Raw genomic sequence first — 21,193 nt, forward strand, 5'->3', positions numbered from 1 at the left:
ACAACCATGTTATGTTCAAAGTCACTTTAATCCTCTTTCTCTGAGGCTCTATTTGAACTTCAGCAGGTCGTCTTGACTATGTCTAAATGCCTAAATGCATTGACTTCTAGTCATGTGATTGGCTGATTAGCTATTTGTGTTAACAAACAACTAAGCAGGTGCATCTAATAAAGTGACGAGTGCATGTCTTTTCTTTTTGGGTACATTTCCTTTCCAGCAAAATAGCTGATGACGGCTGTCATCTCCTGGATTTTGTTTGGCTGCAACCTTTTTAAAGCCTGTCAACTTCTCACTCAAACCTCTGTTTCTCTTCTCCTTTTCTTCCTTGCAGGTACCACAGTATCATCACAAAAAGGTAAGACAACATTCAATCAGTCCCCTTTGTGTTCCCATGCTTTTTTACATGGGTGGTGTGTGCTCTGTGTATAAATGCGTTGTCTCAATTTTTGCTAATGAGATGAGAAACATGGTTTTGTTGACACTGATTTGAAATAGTTATTTGGTGTTTTTGTAACAGAAAAAGTTATTTGATTAGAAGTCAATCACTCACACCTAGTGATACTGACTAAATTATCCTGCAATGATAGACAGCTCACAGCTTGTGTATATGCATTCTCTTTTGTACATCTCATGTTAAGACTAATCACAATTCTGTTGAGACTCCTCCACACTTTTCATGTGTATGTTAATGTGAAGACGGGGGAGGGGACTGTTTTGCATTGTGAATCATTAGGGAGCGACAGGAAGCATAGTGCGGGCAGATGTTGGTAGGAACATACCTTTAGGCTGTTTTGATTTTGTAAGATGATGGGGGCAGACAGTCAAATTATCTAAGACGCTGCAGGGGTCTTGTTCTGAGTGGCAGCCTGCAGGTGTATGCATTAGGCAGTCCCAACCCGCTACTCTTCCTATAGACAATACTGTAATGTCAGAGGGTGTGTCACACTCTGTGATTGCAAAAAGTAGACAATCAGGCAAAAGAACTCCCTGCTGATTTTGTTGAAACATTCTCTTACCCCCTGCTGTACTCATAAGAACTTAGCCATTGTTTTTTTTACAAGCTTTTAGTTAGCAAAGCAGAACGCAGGTGATAAGGTTTTCATTGTCATCTCAATGTGATATAACATGCATGTATATGTCAGAAAAAAAGGTAGGATGTCTTGTGACTTTTTCACCTTCCAAAGCTTCCAACCTGTTGAAGCTACTAACATGTTTTTCAGAAAGCATTGACAGAGTGCATCTATGGACAGGTTACACACGCGTATGCTCATATATACACAGCTGTGAACGTATGTATGCAATTGCCATGGGTCGTACAGTGCTGTCACACTGGCCTATAAAAGTAAGTGATGCAGCTTGCCTTAGCCTCCCTATCTGATGAATGTTGAGAGGGAGCAGAGGCTGGCATGGCGTACATCATCCCTCCACAGCTGCACTCACACACATTTCTCAGTGAGAGGCAGATAAGTAAGGCGCACAACCCTGACGGTGAAGGAATGGTTTGCCTGCATTTGAGTGTTTGCCTGTTGGCATGTCTTTCTTGTCCTGTTTGCCGAATATGTATAGTTGAAATCTGTTTAGCTACAAACATCAACTGAAACAGTCACTGTCTCTCAGTCACAAATACTTTGAAAACCATGGAGGAAAATAGTGTGCTGGATTCATTCAGACATTACGAGTTATAGATGCCTGTGCTGGTTTGACAGCATAATCAGTACTGAAGAGCCACAGGGCCTTAAAGCAAAGATAATGTACATAAAGCACATGTTTGTATGTGCACCCTGCTAAAACTGGCATTTAAGTGTGTTTTTCTATGTTTTCGTCTGCGCCTCTCAGCATGAAAGATGAAGGAAGGGAGGTGTTTGTGTTCACTCGCAATGTCAACAACCCACAGTCTCAATCTGTTACTATTCAGCTTGAGATGTAAGGGGCACAATGCCATGGTAAATATGTTTAAATAAAGGCCAGCACATAATAGTAACGTCTGGATAAGATTCCAGATGGGTTTCAATAACCTTTACTGTTGTTCCAATACCATGATTGATACAGGACCTCATTATAACGTGACCTTATTCCTCAGTTTTCAAATTCTGCGGAACATCCCTGTTTCTGCCCTCCTACCATGACATCTTTTATCCAACACTTCTCCACCCCCTTCCACTCCTCCTCCCACTTTGCTGCCAAATGAAGTATATTTATGGCACCTGTGCTGGAAAAACAGTCTCCGGGAGACGTCCCTCTAATTTCATTTTCAAAATGCCAGCAATAAATTTATCAAATGGGCTGAATCGAATCGGAGTCACACGCAGTGCCATCAGTCATGGGCCGTCCCTGAGGGGCCTGTGGGCGTACTTAAGCCAGCCAAAAATCTCTGCTGGCAGGAGAAAAAGACTGAGTGTTGAGAAGGGAGGGGGTCCTGCAGGAGAAACCAGATGAATGTGCTGGAGAAATATGCTGAGAACAAGGACGAGTGTGCATATCTTTATGTGCTTAGGTACTTATGCGCAAGCATAAATTAGCCTGTGCATGAGTGGGGATGCATATGTGTGCTCAGAGGTCAATGCAAATTATTGAACGCATAAGATGCCTCACGCTGGAATCTCAGTTAAGCACTTTGGCTGTCAATGTGCCAGAGTAATAATTGATTAATTGCAACACGAGTTAATTGATTGTTTTGCTCGTTTTTGGATCATTTAATCCTTCTCAGTTCAAACACAACTTTGAGCTTTATCCCTTCCCCTGCTGCTGAAACTTGAGGTTCACACGCTCTGTGCCCTCCTGTTTCCCCCTCAGTATCCTCTCTACCTGACTTTGGCACATTAAAAATCCCCTTTAAATGCCTCTGTCGCTGCATTCCTTTTGTTTCACCTCTCTTTCTCTCTACCTATCTTTGTTTCCCCTCTTCTCTCCCATCTATCACAGTGCCAGTTAAACCAGCCGTGAGTGCGGGTAAAGCAGCTTACCACTAACAGTTCTAATGAAGTCAGGCCTCGTTTTCCTCTAACAGGGATCAGTAGAGCTACTCTGTGAAGCCTGTCAGCATTTAATGATTAGATGAAACATTCAGACACCCGCTACGAGAAGACAGGCACGCTGATATATGGTAATACCCAGCTGTGGTCTCTCTTACACAGATCTGCAAACATTTATGCGTGTGCACACTCGCTATTCCTCACACATGCACACATACACTCCTCCCACTTTGCAAAGGTCTTGATTTATGACTCAAACATTGCATCAAAGCTATACGCAGCAAAGTGACTGAAAGAAAAACAAATGACAGAGAGATACAGAGAACAAGCAATCTGACTATTGATTCCTGCTATGTGCAGGAAGGTGGAGAAAAAAGTAAGCTGCATGAGAGATTTACCCTTCCCCTTCATGAGCAGCTTGTAAACAACTCCACACACCCTATTCAGGATTCATGCTGTGGTCTGTGATTTTTCACTGCATCTCACTCACACTACTAAAAAAAGCTTGACAGAGGATGAGTCAAAAGGCCAGCATCTCAAAACCTTTTTGAACATTTCAAGATTCATCTCCAATTCATTTTAAATCCTATTAGGGTAGGTTATCATGTATGCCCACATATTGCAGCTCAGTGTGAGGTTTTGTTGGTGTGTGTTAGCAGGTCAGCAAGTGCACCAGTGGGAGGGTGTTTGTTACTGTGTTTAGATGCTAAAACTGAGAAAAGGAGTGACAGAGGCAGTGGTTGGGTCAACAGGCTGCCTGTTTGTTGGAGTGAAGGGGTGCATTCGAAGGCTTGGCAGCTTTTTACCCCATTAGCCACAGATGCTAATTTACCTGTCAACTTACAGCTCCACCAGGAAGCTACACTCCTCTCAACTTCTCTCTGTGTCTCTATCTTTCTACAGTTCCCCTTTCTAAAATACTCTGACTCCAGATCTCTCCCTCATTACATTTTCTCCAACATCTTCTTTCCACTGCTAAATTGGAAGCACTTCTATCCTTTTACCAGTGATTTCTCTCCCTCTTGTGAAAGTACCTGTTTTAGCTCCAGTTGAAGAATCATAAGACACTGGGTTTAAATTTAAATGTTCATTTCTGCCAACGTGCAGCTGCAGCTCCAGGCCTCTCATGTATGACTTGGTTTTAAAGTACTTGAAGAAATAAGTTGAAAGCACCACTTTCTAAGGAAGTGCTTCTGGCACAACAAGTTGGGTTAGCTTAGTATGTAGAAATGCCCTCTGATTTGAAAAAACTAGTGGCAGGATAATTATAATGGGGATATCACCACATGATCTTATCAGCTGTTAACTGCACTGTAAATTCAGCTCAGAGGAGCCTTTCTCAGTAGCGTCAGCGTGAGAGTTATAATCATAGATGATGCCATAAAGATTAGATTGAAAATTAATAAAGGTGTTAAAGATTCTGTTTGGAAGATTTTGTGTGGGATCATGAAATAAGTTCTTTTTTGCTTCTGAATTTTCTTCTTATTTCTACTAAGGCTGTATTATGCTATAATATAATAGGGAAACCAATAAACATAAAAAATTTTATGAGTATTTCCACACCACAAGTGTAATCAATCCTGGCAACAGGACATAACAGGGTGGACGACTGATTGTGATGGGCAGTCTCTATTTATCAAGTGAACTTTGACTGTATACAAGGACAAATAGGAGTTTGATTATTTAATATTTAGCCCAAATTGAAGCAGATTAGATATAGAATACCATTAAAAAGAAGTGTTTTCATCTACTATTGCTGACACTTAAAATTAGATCCAGCTGAAATCAGCTGTGATCTGACAGATTAAACAGAATGTAGAGCATTTAATTTATGAACAGCAAAGTCAATCTTGTAATCTAAACCAATAATTACAATTTATGACTAACTGACAAGCTGAGGCCGAGGTCAGTTCATCAAAGTACCTAAACAGCAGTATTATGAGAGATACGTTCAGCACCATGGACCACAATACGTTCACACTCCACAGAGAACAACGCATGCAGAGCACAGCGTAGATGCTTTCATTATGATCTTGTCACTCAACAAACTTCTGCATCCCAGTCATAAAGGAACTGTGGTGGAACTCTAACCTGCACAAATACTTTACATAAGTTCACCTTTGAGAACAGCTGGTGCTCCACCAAACATATCTTGTTTAATTTTGTGCAACAAACTCTTTTAAATAAAGGAAACATCTTCAGCAGACAATAACTTAACCTACTAAAATATTGTCAATAATAATGTAATTGTAACATACGCTACCTTGCCTCCAGAAGCTGAGGAGAAGGTGGGATACGTGCACCTGGGGTTATTGTAGCAGTTTCTTCATGTTTTTGTTGAACTACTTTCTGTCCATTGTTCAAGGACATCGATCTATACTTCTGCTTCACTGAAGGTAGCACACATTGCCACACATACATATATATACACACAACTTGCAAATCTCTGGAGAGGTGAGTCTCTGTGCCATAAAAGCACAGATGTGAAGTTATTCTAGCTATGATCATTGAATGCCAGTATGAAAGAAATAGTTAAAAAAAATGATGAATATAAATTCTAATTACAAGTATATACATTCAAATAAAAAAAGTTAGTTCCTGGATGAGAGGGCCTAGTTTCTGCATTGGTGAACCTTGCCCACTGGGCCCCGTCCATTGTGCAGTGTTGTAGTATAATTTGCATTACGACCCATTTCATATTTTATCACTATTACCAATTAGAGCTGGGCGATATGAACCAAAATTTCTATTTTGGTATTTCTTGTCAGAATGGGGAGGCTGGGTAAAATTTTCAGTTTCAACTCAATGACACATTTGATGTCACAAGCACTTTTATTCAAAAACTGTAATCAAATGAGAAACATTGGAGTTTTCTAACTCAACTTAAAGATTTAAGAAAAAGTGCAACCATGTAGTGAAATAATGGCTATTAAGACTACACTTTAGGTACAGCCACAGACTTTACAAATCAAACTCATCTTATATAATGTCCTTTTTGGCAATTCTGTGGTTTGATATAAGTTAATTACATGCAACACAAACTGGAGAATATAACCTTGCATTCACAGCTCACAGAGAGCAGCATCTTCTCTAGATATATAGAAGTGAAGAAGGAAAAGACTAAATATTCTGGCAATGCTGTTGCAGAATTTAGCCACAGTTTGTTCAGCATGTTGCTACATGTAGGACTTGTTGCTTTTTTAAATGTTTTTTTTTCTTCCTAAAGTCAGTCATTTAATAACAGCAAGGAGAAGTTGCAGACAATTGCGGCTCAGCTTATTGCTGACACATCCAGATGGAAAGGAAGCAGTCGGGGTGCAACACATGAAGAGCAAGGGAAATTGGCATTGGCTTGGTTTTATAAGGGAAACAAATGCCATCAAATTATATCTGTATAAGGGTGTCTGATTTCAATACCAATTTGAATTATAAATTAGGTTATATACCACCGAGCCTTATTATCATTGATAGACAATAGTAGAGGAGGATAACTCTTCCATCACACACAGATTGAGAGGTCTATCACATGATTAGCCTGATTTATGGACATAAACATACTTGCTATATTTTCATAGGTAATGTTTATCCCAAATTCCTTCATGCTAAATCTTATTGCATTAAAGATATATTGGTGAATTAATATTAAAGCCAGTGTTAAATAGTAGAGGAGCACATCGGCCTCTTAAGTTTGTCAGTGTCAATTAATCTCTCCATTTGTTCCAAACAAAAGGATTTATGAACCAGAGGGGTCGGCTGTTCTTTTGACAGCATTTTTTTTAATTTTGATAAGAGATAACTGCTTTAACCTCCATGAATACAATTGTATACCTGATTGTATGAAAGGATTAGACTAATTTATTTGTTTAACACGTTTTGCCTTTTAAATTGTGCTTTTTACCAGTGTGATTAAGTCATGGTGTAATGATTTAATGACCGTTCCTTTTTTGTGTTTGTTAATTAGGTGATGGCACATACATGCTAACAACTGTTAATAAATCAAGCACTGAATAACACGTGGGTAATGAAAACATAACTGACAATAAAAACAGAACTCTTCGATGTAATTAAAAGATAAATCAGTGGAAGTGTCCCTAATGCTTTTAATTATTTCCAGACATTTGCATTCATAGCAGTGTGAATCTAAAGGGCTTTGTTCATCACATACCTATCATATGGTTGTACAGCTGGTGCTTTGTTTTACTTTGATTAATAAGTTTCACCAACTATGTACACTACACGAGAAAGTAAAAATGTAGCAAACAGAACCATCTTACACTTATAAACAAAGCTGGCAGCATCACAATAGACTCTTATCCCATCTGCCACCTTTTATTCCAACAATGTCCCATTTATGTTACTGCAGTATAGTAGTTTTCTTTTTAATGCCAGTCTTTTCTTGCAGTCTTATTATCTTATGGTGGTTTTATATAGATGCAGTAGTCAATACAGTTTAAACAACATAATTTCAAGTAGAACATTTTTCATGTCCCCTTAAAACTACAAGCAAAACAAAATTATGATAAATTATTGAAATTAGATTATAATTCAAACATGCTCCTGTATTTGTCTTGCTCAAATCCCTGTAGGTGGTACGGGGACAGGAGTTACCAGAAGACTTCCTATGTAGCAGTAATGACTGAATGAGTATGTGTGAACATGCTATGCTTTGTTTTCTGCCGTGTCCAGCTCATACTATTATGGACTCCTGCAATGATGAACAACGATTACTGTGACCTTTATTTTATTTTAGTTTTTCTAAGGATTTTGAATTCAGCTGTGTGGGTTCTGAAGGAGAGAGGTCATTATAGACGTGATCTTGCCTATATTGCATCTCTCAGACCAGCTAATAAGGTCCAACATATATTGATTTTAAATGCCAACACAGGACACTGTAGGCTCAGGGCAGACACCCCAAATCTCTTGGACTTAATTGGCTGAAAGAAGACATAAGTGGTGAAGAGTGCATGATGCAGAAAGTACCTCTTTTTTTTAAAACAATGTGAAAGGCTCTTGGTTGTTATATCACAATAGACAGATAATGGAGTTGTTTTCCAGGCTAAACGGTGCAACATGTCCAGCTGAATGTTAGCCAAAGATAAAGACAAACCATACAAATAGAGCCTGAGCAGACTCACATATTAAGTGTGAATTTTTCATGACAGAGATTAGATTAATGCAGAGACAAGTATAAAAAAAGAATGGAAACAATGGAAATAAATTCATCACCACTCTTTTTTATTTGATTTTTTTTTTTTCTTTTTAGTTCTAAAACTCAGCTGCCAATTGTGTGAAAGAATTCCCTTAATGCATGGACTGATAATCTGTGTTCTGCTAGGGTGAAACACTGATGGCTGTAGTGGATGAGATTTACAGGCATTCATACAGAGTAAACCCATTTTCAGTTGCACCTCAGCTCTGGACTTTTCAAGATATTTCCAGGTACGGCTGCATGTGAGAATGGAGATATCCAAATCAGTCAAACTGGATGTTAACTTGAATTTATTCTCCATATTTCCTGCAAAGACATTCTAACACCTGACTAGGCTCGTGAGAGGTGATTGCTTGCAGCAATTACTTGGGCTTTGTGTCCTGCGACACCACTTGCCCAAACCAGAGCAGCTTTCCTGCAGTAAAAACGCCCTCATGCTGTCAACTCCCCATTGTAAACAGAAAAGATTGTTCCAGTAATTCATGTGTGTAAGGGTAATTGATAATGGAGAGATGATTGCAACTTATAGTGGTCTTTTTTTTAGAATGATTTCCTTTAAATAAAGGTTGGTTGGGTTTCTCTGTGGTAGCAGGTATCTGTCTCATTAGCACATGGTCCCACATGATTGTGTTGCTGTGTGGCGTTACCCAGGAGCAAATAACTCTTTGCCATGATTCAGCGATATGTTAGTGTCACCAGACTTCCTGCTCTGAGTTACTTGGATGATTCATTCATCTTTGTCTATTTACTGACAACCCACCCCAGTTGGGGTCGAAGCTCTACAGGGCTGGCATTGCCAGGGAAGCGGGTGGCATATTGCACCCAGCAGGGCAGCTTCGACGTAGGCCTGCATGGCAGAGGGATTTGGCCAGCTTGGATTAGCTCAGCAGGATGAAACAGACGGGGCAGACTGGGAGTAGAAGGCAGAGCACATCCATCTCTGCTCAGTACACAGACACCTGAGAAACCTGAGAAAGAGCCGCTGAGAATCATGGTGAGTCTTGTTCACACTGGTGAGCAACACACATCACAGAAAAATGAAGCAATTACCTCCACCTCTGTCATTTTCTAGAAACTCTGAGTCAAGCTAACCAGGAAGAAATTACACTTTAGATATCACATTATCTCAAAATAGTTTTGTCTTTTGTCACAATTGGATTTGTTCCCCCGATATTTAACAATGACTATTCATTTCTGGGCAAGGCCATGTGAATATTCATTGAAATACCCATAATGAGATAAACACATCTCTGGACTCCACAGTCCCACTAATTAAGCAAAATTTTCTCTGTACAGAGCTGTGCTCTCAAACCCTGTCAACTGCTCAAAGGCATGTCACCAGTAAAGGCAGATGGGTATTCTCGAGCCAAAAATAAACAAGTAAGTCGAAATGGTAATAAAATACGCACACAAACTGAAAAGAAAGCAGAGCCAGTTCCTTCTGACAGACTGCTGAGGAAACTTGTTTTTATTCTTTGCTTAGACCAGCCCATTCTGTCCGAAGGATGGATCTTATCCAAGAGTTTATTACAAAACTTCAGATGCAAAGCCTATTCCTTTTCTGACACCAAAGAGGGCCAAGAAAATGAATGAGGGTCTGGAGAAATTGGCAGCACTTACAGGAGCGCAGTGGGAAGAAATTCTCAAATGTAGAAGTTGTGTCCTCCTTCAGCTCTTCTTTACTATATTTCAGACTTTATCTAAAAACTAAAAAAATTTTCCATTCCACATTCATGATGCATACTGTTGAGAATTTATCTCACAGTTGACTAGTTTAAAGAAAATAACTATGTTAGCACATTTTCTTTTCGAAGTCAGTAAGATTTTGTTGCATTAGTGAGGATGTCAAAGAGGGAGGTAAAGATGGGATGGAAAAGAGTCATATTTGCTGCATCCCATCAGGCTCCTCATTTCTTTTCTCCCAGCTTCATAGAGTTAATCTTCCTTGCTACTTTAAAATAAAACAAGGGGCATGTGAAAACCACTACGGTAATGAAAAGACACTCTCTGAAAGGGAAGCTGCAACTGGCAAGTTACAGCAAATGGCTGATCTTCTATAACTTTCATGAGGGAATAATAAAGTGTTCGTCATTCCTTCTAGATTTAAAAAGAAGATGAAGAAGAAGTTTCTTATAATAAGCTACAAAAGGAACAAGGGTGAGAAGATGATTAAGGAGACCATCAGGTCTCTTTGGAGCACTATTCTTTCCCAGTGCCCGAAATATGGATGGCAATATCAGGAAGAAGGAACACAAGTAACTGGAAAAATACAAAGGACTCAAGGGAGAGCTGGAGAAAGCCTGGAAGGTGAAGGCAACATTAGTACCAGTGTTCATCCGAGCACTGGGCGCCATGTCCCCCACGCTGGAAAAGTGGCTCTTTAAATAAGTACTTTACATTCAGCAGAAATAAAGATAACAAATTACAGTGCAAAAATGGCATAAGTTTGCAGTCAGCCTCTGTACCCTAGAGTGACACATTGCACCTACGAAGGGAGGAGGGCTCAGGTGGATTATTCTCGGCTAATTCCAAACACAAATCACTTCACATTCATCAATAATTCATGTGAAACCCTTTGAGAAGTAAACAGTGCTTAGCCCATTAGGAATCCAGATTGGCACAATGCCACAAAAACACAAATACTGTACCCAACCTGACCCTGCACACAGAGGGTCTGTAGCTCGTGCTCTATATGGAAATCCAATGCTCATTAGAGCAGGCAGAATCTTCTGCAGGCCCATAAACAGTGTTACCTGGTGCAACATGCGCTTCGAATTGATGCTAAAGACAGTAGAGGGAGGCAATTAGAGTGACAGCTGGTGCTGGAATGTGTTGAGTTATGTGGATTGATCTTCTCTGTCAGCTTTGTTTCTGCACACTTCAGACAAATGGGAAACTTGCGCTCTCATTCAGTCAATAAATGCACATAACTGAAATGTTAAAGAGGATCATACTATCGGCATATTATGGTTTATCTTGCACCTCTCCACCCTGTATCATTTGCACATCAATTTCCCATCCCATTTAGTCTCAGCCAGTTTTTCTTTGCTTGTCTTTTCATGTACCTTTTCAAGGTCTGTTTATAGTTCTGAGGCAATGGGGAGTCATTGACTGTGTTTACATTGCATTTTTCTAATTCCCTGTCTTCAGCACTCAATTCCCACCTGAGCAATACAGGATAGGAAGGGGTTTGTGTTTCTTTGTCTATGATCAGTTAGATGAATAGAAGCTTCATGTGCTTTATTTCCTGGTTTGGTTTTATAGTGTGTTTGTCTATTTGTCACTTCATCTTGCAATGCTCTGGAGATGGTCTTCTAAGTACAAACAACATCTGTCCAGGAATATGAAAACTTTCATAATCATCTTCCAGAATTACTTTTTTTCCCAGCTCAAAGTTGTAGATGTATAAGCAAAGATTAGCATTGAATACATAAGTTTGAAATGATAATTAATAGCAAGAATATTACATCAACTCTGGTATAATTCTCTGTTTTGGCACCGGTTATTCTCTCCTGCAGGTCTAGTGAAGGATACATCATCAATCATTTGGAAAGGATTTCAAGTCAAGTTGAAACTGAGAATAATATATTTATTTATTTATTTTTTTGTTTTGTTTTTTTTTCTGTAAAAGATTGACTTGTTAGATCAGACTATATCAGTAACAAAAATTTCTATAAAAGGTAAAAGCCAAATATTAGGAGTGTTTTTATTGTCACCAATGTTTATTTAAATGTTTATTATTTCTTTTAAATGCTTGAGAACATTTTAAGTCTTGTCTGTGGTCTTGTCTGTGATAATCCAGACTAGTAGACTGTATGTATGTGTGTAGGTATGTATGTATGTATATGTACAGGTGCACGTATGCAGGTATGTATGTACATGCATATGTATATATGTGTGTCTATGTGTATATATTGTATGGTTATAATTATTATTATTATAACGTTTGTCTCTCTGTGTCTCTGGGTTCTGGTGGATTATTTAGTTGCAACTCACAAAAATGGTACATTTTTCTATTTTCTTGTGTCGCGTCGCAAGCCCCGTGTGCATATCAGGGTGAACGAGCGCAACATTTCACATGCACGAATGTCGCCTATGGCTTGGCTGGAGGAGGGCAGCCATTTTTACCTCATCGCACAAGTTGCATAGAAAATTAATTAAGAAGGAGCGATGTCGCCTCCCGTGTGTCAAGCCCTTAACTGGCGAGGTGTTTGCAACTCGTGCTGAATAAAACTAAAGCAGTCAGGGCTGTGGGAGGAGTCTGCAGCAGTGGGAGGAGTCTGCAGCAGCGTGAGGAATCTGCAGCAGAGTGCTGCAATGCCAGCTACGCTCGATTTGCAACTGAAAACAGCACGAGAGGAAACTGCAAAGGACAACAATAATTGGACCATCTCATTTTTATGATTGTTGAAAACCCAGATCGTAGTTGTGATTAAAATTCGATAAATCGCCCAGCCCTACCATGTACGTTCTCAGAAAGATAAGGTCAGAGGGTACATATGTCCTATGTAGAAGATTGAGGAACCAATGGTAAAAACTTGCAGGGCTGGCTGTTTTGCATGTGCTCTAAAAAAGCTTAGAAGCTCGAACAAAGAGAAACTAACTGAGGTTGGCTGCTACTCTCATTGTCAAATGAGCCTGCATTAGCCACTGCTTGTGGGTGGAGATAGGGGTAACTTTGGGTTTACATTATTACAGATGCTCCTGAATACATAGAATAAGGTATATAGTCATACCTGGGCTATTTTAAGGCAGAGAGATAATTTTTTCATAGTGAAAAGTTTTAAATGTGCAATTCTGAGGAACAAAGATACATTTTAGAGGATTAGTAACCACTGGGAAAGTACTTGAGCATGCTTCTCTGAATTAGTTATCACTCTTGTTGCAGCTCTACATGAGTTAGAAGGAATTCATGTATACTTCGACTAGCCAGAGGAGACCAATTAAAGCCATCAAGCAGCATCAGGGGAGCCAAGCTGCAGTCAGTGCCCACAGAGCCTTACAACATTGGTTTTAGACTGGCGCCATCTCTGCACTGCCAGTAGAAAGGCAATAATAGGATATTTCTGGGACACTTACAAGTATAAACACAATTAAACAATGTAGGTGAAAATGAATTAATTCCTTATCACTTTTTTTCACCTTTTTTTTAGACTTAATGTTTGGAACAAATAAATCCGTCTGAATTGAATCTATTTACGTGAATGTAATGTTATAATGACAGATTTGTGCAATAATTAGTAAATATTGTTTTTACACTCTCAGTCACAAGGGGCTGTTTGCTGTTTGCACCGGGCAGGAAGCCAACTTAACCTATTAGAAGGTTAATAGAGTTAGTATTAAGGGCAAGATTTAATTTCCAAGCCAACTCGTTTAGGTTTGTGAGTTTCTGATGATAGTTGTCATCAATTCTAATTTTAAGTAAAGTGTTTTAGTTCTTTGACAACCAGAAAAAAAAAAAAAAATTGGAGGGGAAACAAAAGCTGAAATGTGTAGATTACTTTTCATTGTTGTGCTGTATTCTGTTCAGCTAAGATGCATATTATGAATATCTTTAAAACATTCCTATCTACCTAATAGAAATGCATAAGAGAGTCACAAAGAGCCGCTATGGTTACAGACCTTCCCAGTGGGTGTTATTATTGTGTGGTTTTCCTGCAGCCATCCACACTAATGCTTCTTTTGCCAGTGATGCTTGGCTATGCTTCGGGGCTTTGTTATAGCATGGAGGCCAGAGATGTCATAGCCTGTTATGAAATAAGGCACAGATATGAACCTCCTCTTTCCTTTTTCACCCCCTCCTTCCCTTTAGCCTCCTGCGCCATCCCCACCCCCTGCTCTAGGGATCACTGTGGAAATTGAGCCCTCTCCGTAGTGTCTACTCAGTAGGTAATAACTCGCTGTTCAGGCTCAGATAAAGAGCTCCATTCATTTAAGTGGCTGCTCTCCTTCCACACACGAGTGACACCTATCCCCTGGGAGACCGGCGGTGAACTACAGGCACAGCCTCCACTAGCCTTGATTGCCTCCCTTAGAGCTCTTTGGCAGAGCCTAACGCCCTCTTCGTAACAGTTCCCCAAGCTTCATGTCATTTTCACTTTTTTCTTCTTCACTGGGAATCCCTCATCTTTTTTTAACTTCTCCTACCCCCTCCCCTGCCTACCTCTTAATACCCTAACTCATTGCTTCTGTTATCTCCCCTCACCTGCTAATGCCTGCACATCTTTTTCTGCTGCTGTATTCACACCCCACCCCTTATAATCCCTCGTCATTTTGGTGCATTTCTTTCCTCTTCCTTCTCATTGTGGTGCTCATCTTTATTACCAGCTTTGATTGTTTCTCTTTATTATATCCCCCTGCCCTCATCGCCTCTGTCTCTCCATCTGTCTCGTCAGGGTGTCTGTGAGGTCCCTGAGCTTTAGGAGGCACTGATGTGTGTACCGGTCAGCGGTACTCATGGGTAATGTGTAGATCATTCATCCTCTGGACAGGTATGTAATAGAGGCAGGACGAAGAGGAGAAAGGGGACAGTGGGAGACCTCTGGAGGTATGAGAATCAATTTCATTGGGAATCACCAGAGCAAAGAAGCAGAACCTTGGTCCTTCTTTCTTTGCTTCTCTCTCTCTTTTCCCCATTCTGTCTTTGTTTCCTCACTCTCGCCATCCCATTCCTATTTGACTGGTCCCACTGATAAACTTGCAGTGTATTACACTAGCCAAGCTGGGGGATAAATCCCTACACAAATTAGAACACAGAAGCCATTATTTAAGTCAACCCTTTTTCTTGGCTCCTGCAAGAAAATTGTACTCTTGTGTTAGAAACAGCAGAACAAAGGAAGTCACTCTATTTTCTTCCTTTTTCAATATTTCCCTGGGCACCATTGTACATCAGAGAAATGCTAAGGCAGAGAAAAACCCACAGAGATTGCCCCAGTAGTTGTACTACAGCAGGCCATGGTGAAAGGACCACCACACTTGTACCAGAGAACCACTGGAAACAAACAGCAGTAACTGTTAAATGGGGCGCTGAAAACAGTCTAACATGCATGCGCTTGGTACCTGTAGCAAAGACGTGCATGCTAATGTCTTTAATGGCATGACCGTCAAGCGCAGGTTCCACTTCATAAACTGAAATGAATGACTATTGGCTGACTAACACACACCATTTGACCTGGCACACGGGGGGAAACGATGATGTGGGAGACAAGAAAAATTGCCCATCAGTCAAAACCACGGATGGTCAAGCGCTTTCATCTTGTAGTTGTAATGTTCAGTGAATTGATTATGGAATGATGAGGTGGTATAAAATGCTGCAGCTCACACATTTAGAGCAGACAGGGCAATTTTGTTATTTATGGTGGTCATAAAATGTGTGAACAGATGTTAACATTTCTGCACAATATCTGCAGTGGAGTGTCAGTTCTTTGTATTATCTTTTACTTGGAAAGAAGACAATGATGAAGGTTTCTAAATTCTCCCTATAGGAGTGAGCATGGTAAGCTTGAATGGTTGTTTTTCTCTGTGTTGGCCCTGATAGCAGCTGGGATAAGCTCCAGCCTCCCCCCTGTGATCCTGAATTGGACTAAAAGGGTTTAAAAAATGGATATATGGATGGTGATGAGGTATGTACAAGAATGAATGTGTGAGAGTTTAAAATGAGAAAAAGACAGATTGAAAGGCACAGAAGACCAAGGGAGGTTCTTCCAAGTGGGTTTTCCACTCTACCAGTACAGAAATGATGCATATCTCCACAGTATGCCCTTTAATTGGCGCTATTAATATCAGTTAAAGTTTTAATACCTATTTATTAAAACTTAAAACTTTTTTAGAGGCCTAATGTGAATAGAATTATGAATCTCAGGGGCTGTGCTCTATAAAAAGGCTTATTCATAAATTATTAATGCTCTACAACTTCATCTGCAAGATCTTACTCCTATAAGATTTGTTAAAAACGAAATCACCCAAAGGTCTAATATTAGGATGGATTTTCAACGTTAAATACTCTTCAGTGCCATATTTCTAGAATAAATCAGGTAAACCTGTAAACATCACCTCCACATTGCGAGGCGTTTAAGCACTGCCTTGAATCCACTAATCATGAGCTTATAGAGCTTGACAGATGATCTCTTGTCTAAACCAGTCATGTGTAAATTGTAAACAGAGTGTGGAAACATACAGAGAAGATTCCTAATGTACAAGGGAGCCTAATTTGTCTCTGTGTATCATTAAAGTCCTTTCTGCTGTCAAATATCTGAAAAAGCTGTGGCACGTATTTGCTACAGAAAAAAGGAAAACCTATAAACACCAAAACAAACAGAAAAATAGCTGCAGTTTGCCCTTGTTATTTGAGTTATGGGGGCTTAAACATTCAAAACTTTCTGCTCTGACGGCAAATGATCCTGTAGTCTATATTTTGAGCTCTAGTATGTTCATAGAAAGCACCAGCTATTTAAACGCCTTGATATTCAGATAAAACCAATACAAACACAAGGATCATCAATGCTGTTTGTAACTATACATTAGTATGGATTGCATTACCATATAGCGGTAAAGTGGATTAATATGCTAGATTGATGTAATCCTGCATGCAGTTTTGCAAGTTTCAAAAGTGTTTTGTTAAAATATCTGTTTTAAGCAACATTTACAATGTTATTTTGCGTAAATAATGTGACTGTACTATATAGGTTCTTTCTATTACAATCATTTTTAATAATCAGTGTTTTATTTACCAGAGGTGCAGGTTCCCAATATATCATCCTCCCTCCTCCCAGATCTACTGTATTTAAAATGGAAATAGTATTTTCATCCTTTATGCTCTGCTTCTTCAATTCTTTTCATTGTTGTATCTTCAACCAACCCCCTGTCCATCTGCACCTCATGGTTTCAGATGGAGAGTGCGAAATGAAGCTTGTATAATTAAATATTAACAGCCTGCTGATGAGGGGGATTGAGAGCAAGGGTGGAAAGAAGAACACACCACTGAATCCTCTGCCCTACTTCTTGCAGTTAATGTCCACTGGGAATTATTCGTGTATCAGCTAACCTGCACTGGCACCTAAGAAGGCAATGGGGTAGCAGCGAGCTGTGCCAAAGTGGCACTGACTGAGCCAGGGTCAATCAACATTAATAGAAATCCTATTGGGATGGTGGAAATCCAAGGTGGAGCAAAGCTTTCATTATTAATCAGCCTGTCAGATGCTGTTCTTAGCTGCTGGGATAATAGTGTTCAGAAAGGAAGTGGCTCCTGTGTAAAGTTTGAGTTGTTGTATAAATGGAAAGTAAATAAATTACTGTCAGCAGCTCCACAGCACAGAGAATGTGGAATTTATTCATTTATTGAAAAACAAATATTTTACAGCTCATTTGTAAACTACAAACACAACATTTCTGTATTATAAATTCTTTATTACACACTCATCGTGATTTCTAAGTCAGAATAAAGAATTTGACTTTTTTAATCCAGAAGTTATTATCAGCTCACACCTAGCTTAAACTGTACTTATAGCAGAGAAAAATGTGTAAACCCTTCACTAAGACAGTGCTCATTCCAGTTCTAGTGTTTGTAGAGGCATTAACATACACAAGTCCTCGTAATCTCAACAATTAGACTTGATTAAACTAGGGTTTATGCAGTCTCTGAGCAGTGTGAGCTGACTGGCATATTTTACAATGTCCAAAGATGAGATTTTAGCATAAAGCATCAAAGCACATGCTTCACTTGAGCTGGAGTCTTTGCCTAGTTGTCCTTGCTCTTTAACTGTTTGTGTCATGCTTAAGCTTTTTCCACTACTCAGTCAAGCTATTAGAGACCTCTCTACTCACAACCCATGGACCAGACTATTTGTCTAAGTTCTCTGTGCATGCATGCATTTAGGTTGCTTTCAAAAGTGGACACAAGCAACGTTCCCCACCACAGCCCCTTAATTTCACTCTGTGAAAGATATTGATGTTCAGAGTGAATGCATCACACAACTTAAGGAGGCTGTGAAGCAATTAGGGCTCTCTGCCGCCTCTGGTGTGTCATACCCAGTAAATAAAGCTCCCTGCATCTCCAGGCAAGTCATGACAGGAAAAAAACCACGGTGCAGTCTCTAGCTGCTCTTAGAATTCAAAGAGATGAACATGAACTAACCTTCCCCTCCCTTTCTTCTCCTGCTTGGCTGAATCACAGAAAGCAGGAGGTGGGAATTGGTGGTGTGTGTGTTGATGTGGTGCGCAATCTTCCATCAAGGATGTGACCACCCAATGAGGGTAGTGGTCCCAGTGCTTTCTCCAGCTCCAGCTGTTTGAGCAGGTTAACCAACCTATACACACAACATCCATGGCATGACAAACATCTCTTTGCCTCACTTGTGTTTTATTCCCATGGTGTGTATGTATTTTTTGACCCAGTAAAATGGATGCAGTACTGTTGTTTGTCACATTTAACCTGGAAAAGTATTAACACAACAAGCTTTAAGCCTCATTCAAAATCAATTTACGACTAATGGCAGGTTAGTTTTTCTTCATTTCTTACCTCCTGCCTCTGGCTGATTATCCTTTAACTATTTGGACTGGCATTCCTGCCATCCATATAAACACACAGCTATTCTGGATGCACCGCATGTGGTTGTCCTGCACAGAGATTTTTAACAAAGGAGACTAAAGATGGCACAATGATGAAGATTTTCTGCTCCTCTACGGAGCTTTAAAATCTAAGTTTGTCACTATTTTTGTAAGCACAGGCCTGAACCTCAAAGGAAGCATTTGCCATCTATTGTCTAAGGAGCAAAGTGGAGCCAGAGAGAGAAGGAAATTGTCAGTAAAAGAGAGGAGCAGATGATTTCCCTTGCCACCACTCAAAAGGTGAAAATAATAATAGTGCTCACCTGTTAGTGTCTGGAGCTTAGCAGAAGGCCTGGTCGCACATTATAACTGCACAGCTGCACAGCTCTAAACACCCGCATTGTTAACCAGCTTCACAGTGACAGGAAGCCTGAAATGAGGATGGAAGTGTCACATCACACCACTACTAATGATGCTAATGGCAAGCACTGCTCCACCACAACTACCATGAATCATCATCATCATCATCATCATTTTCATTGCCATTATTGGCACAGCCATTTTCAGAGGACATTAAGTGACTTTTTCAAACCTAAATGAAAAAACTAAAAGACTAAATGGACAGGAAAAAATTCTAAATTGACACAGAAGATTAGCCAGAGTAATAATCATAGACAAAGGCATGGGTAATTAAGTAAAGACAATAAGATAAATTTTTAAAGCTTAGACTATCTATTAGTCTAAACTTAATATTCATAGTACACACAAAAGCTGAGTGAGAGTATGCTATCCTAGAAATCCCTCAACTCAAGAATAAAATGAAATGTTTCATTAGAAATCTGATCTTTTTTGTTTGTTTGTTTGTTTTAATTATGTGATAGATGAAGATATGCATGCTGACACAAGTACTTTGTGTTTGTGTGGGTTTATTAGGGATACCATTTGTTCTGTGTTGTTAATGTGATTCTGCTAATGACAGTGGTATTGCAGTGGGAGGGAGAGGGCTGGCCTGTTTTGTTGCTGAGCTTGTAAAAGAATGGCTGAACATGCACCTGCCATCTCCAGAGATGCACATTAAAGAGGAGAGATGCCAAGTCCCAGCATCTCAGTTCTCCTTGTAGACGCAAAGTGAAAACTCACAGCACAGTAACATGCACTGATATGCAAGTATACACTCACAGAAAAGCACACATACATACTAAACAAATTTTTTTTTTCCTGCCTTTGCTATGATTATAATTCAGCGCTCACATCTGCCAGTTTCATTGAAATGAAATTAAATATTTCTCTCTGCTTCTGCTCCCCAGCTGTAGTGAGAGTAAATGGTGAGAATGCGAGTTAAGGTGTGAAATTACAACCCAACACTATTTCCTCCTTAAAAAGAGGCCAACAGCTAATAACGTAGAGTCCTGACTTACCTTATTACCATTAGCTATTTTCAGAAACTTCACCAAATGTACACTGATTGAATAAGTAGAGATGAAAAGCATGTACATATATGTCGGATTTTGTCTTTGACCCTGCCTTCGATGGCTGCAATGTAGATTGATATTGGCAGATCAAAGCTTGTTGAGTGAATAAAGTACATGGGGTGAAATAAGATGTGTTGCCTTGCTGTGCGCATGGCTCAGATAAGATTGTACCTCTGGTCACAATTTGCATTTATTGGCATGTGGCTTGCTTAATTTTTATTTCATCCTGATTCTCACAAAAGTAGCAGCATGAATAAATCATTATTTGATTATTAAAGGTCACTCTAGTCGGCCCCATTGTTTTGAAAGCCAATTGCATGAATTTTACGAGACACTTTGAGCATAAATGTTGTTGTGTGTGTACTTTAGGTAGTAGACATGCATTTTGAAGAAAACTCAAAATAAGAATAATGTGAATAGAATCATTTTGATTAATTGGTCCAGAGGTTCTTTGGGCTTCCTATGTTTTCACTGCTGTTCCACCACAAGCCCTTTTTCTTTCAGTGAAACAAAAAGCACTTTGGCTGAGCCTGTCACCTCTGTCTTTCACTGTCACTCATATCTATCATCTCTCTCTTGAACTTTTCTCTCCTCTCATTTTAACTTCCCTCATCTCTTTATTTTTCTCTCTAAAGCTTCATCTCTATCGCCCCCTCCTCCTGAATCATTTGTCCACTGTCTTTGATTTCCTGCTTGAAGCCAGGAAATGAAAGGTTGGGTGCTGTGATTGTTACCTGGCTGGTTCCGGTGTGGCCTGCTTTAGACCTCTTTAAAGGTTTGACAGGAAGAGCCATAGATGAAAGAGCAGGATATGACATTTGTTTCTCACAAAAGCTACTGTAAGCATGATAATGTTTCGTCACACATTAACTATTAGCTATATAAAGTCCTGTTTTTTGACAGTTTTTTTTATTTAACATCTTCAAAGGATGCAATAAGATTCATTTTTTCCTTTTCTTTCGTACAAGAGGATAGAGTTGTTTTAAACATTAGCT

The 21,193-nt window shown here is 39.5% G+C and overlaps 1 protein-coding gene across 2 annotated transcripts in view; it reads left to right on the top strand.

The window, feature by feature from the left end:
• LOC121651488 (cadherin-4-like) overlaps positions 1 to 21,193 on the top strand; it is a 266,985-nt gene that overhangs the window by 121,771 nt on the left and 124,021 nt on the right. The window contains exon 3 of one of the 2 annotated variants that reach the window (XM_042003725.1): positions 332 to 355. The exons of the other annotated variant lie outside the window; for it this stretch is intronic. Coding sequence (XP_041859659.1) covers positions 332 to 355 — 24 coding nt within the window. The remainder of the gene's footprint in view (positions 1 to 331; positions 356 to 21,193) is intronic. 2 annotated transcript variants of the gene reach the window in all.

The sequence above is a fragment of the Melanotaenia boesemani genome, chromosome 13 (genome assembly GCF_017639745.1).
Source record: "Melanotaenia boesemani isolate fMelBoe1 chromosome 13, fMelBoe1.pri, whole genome shotgun sequence".
NCBI classification, from domain to species: Eukaryota; Metazoa; Chordata; class Actinopteri; order Atheriniformes; family Melanotaeniidae; genus Melanotaenia; species Melanotaenia boesemani.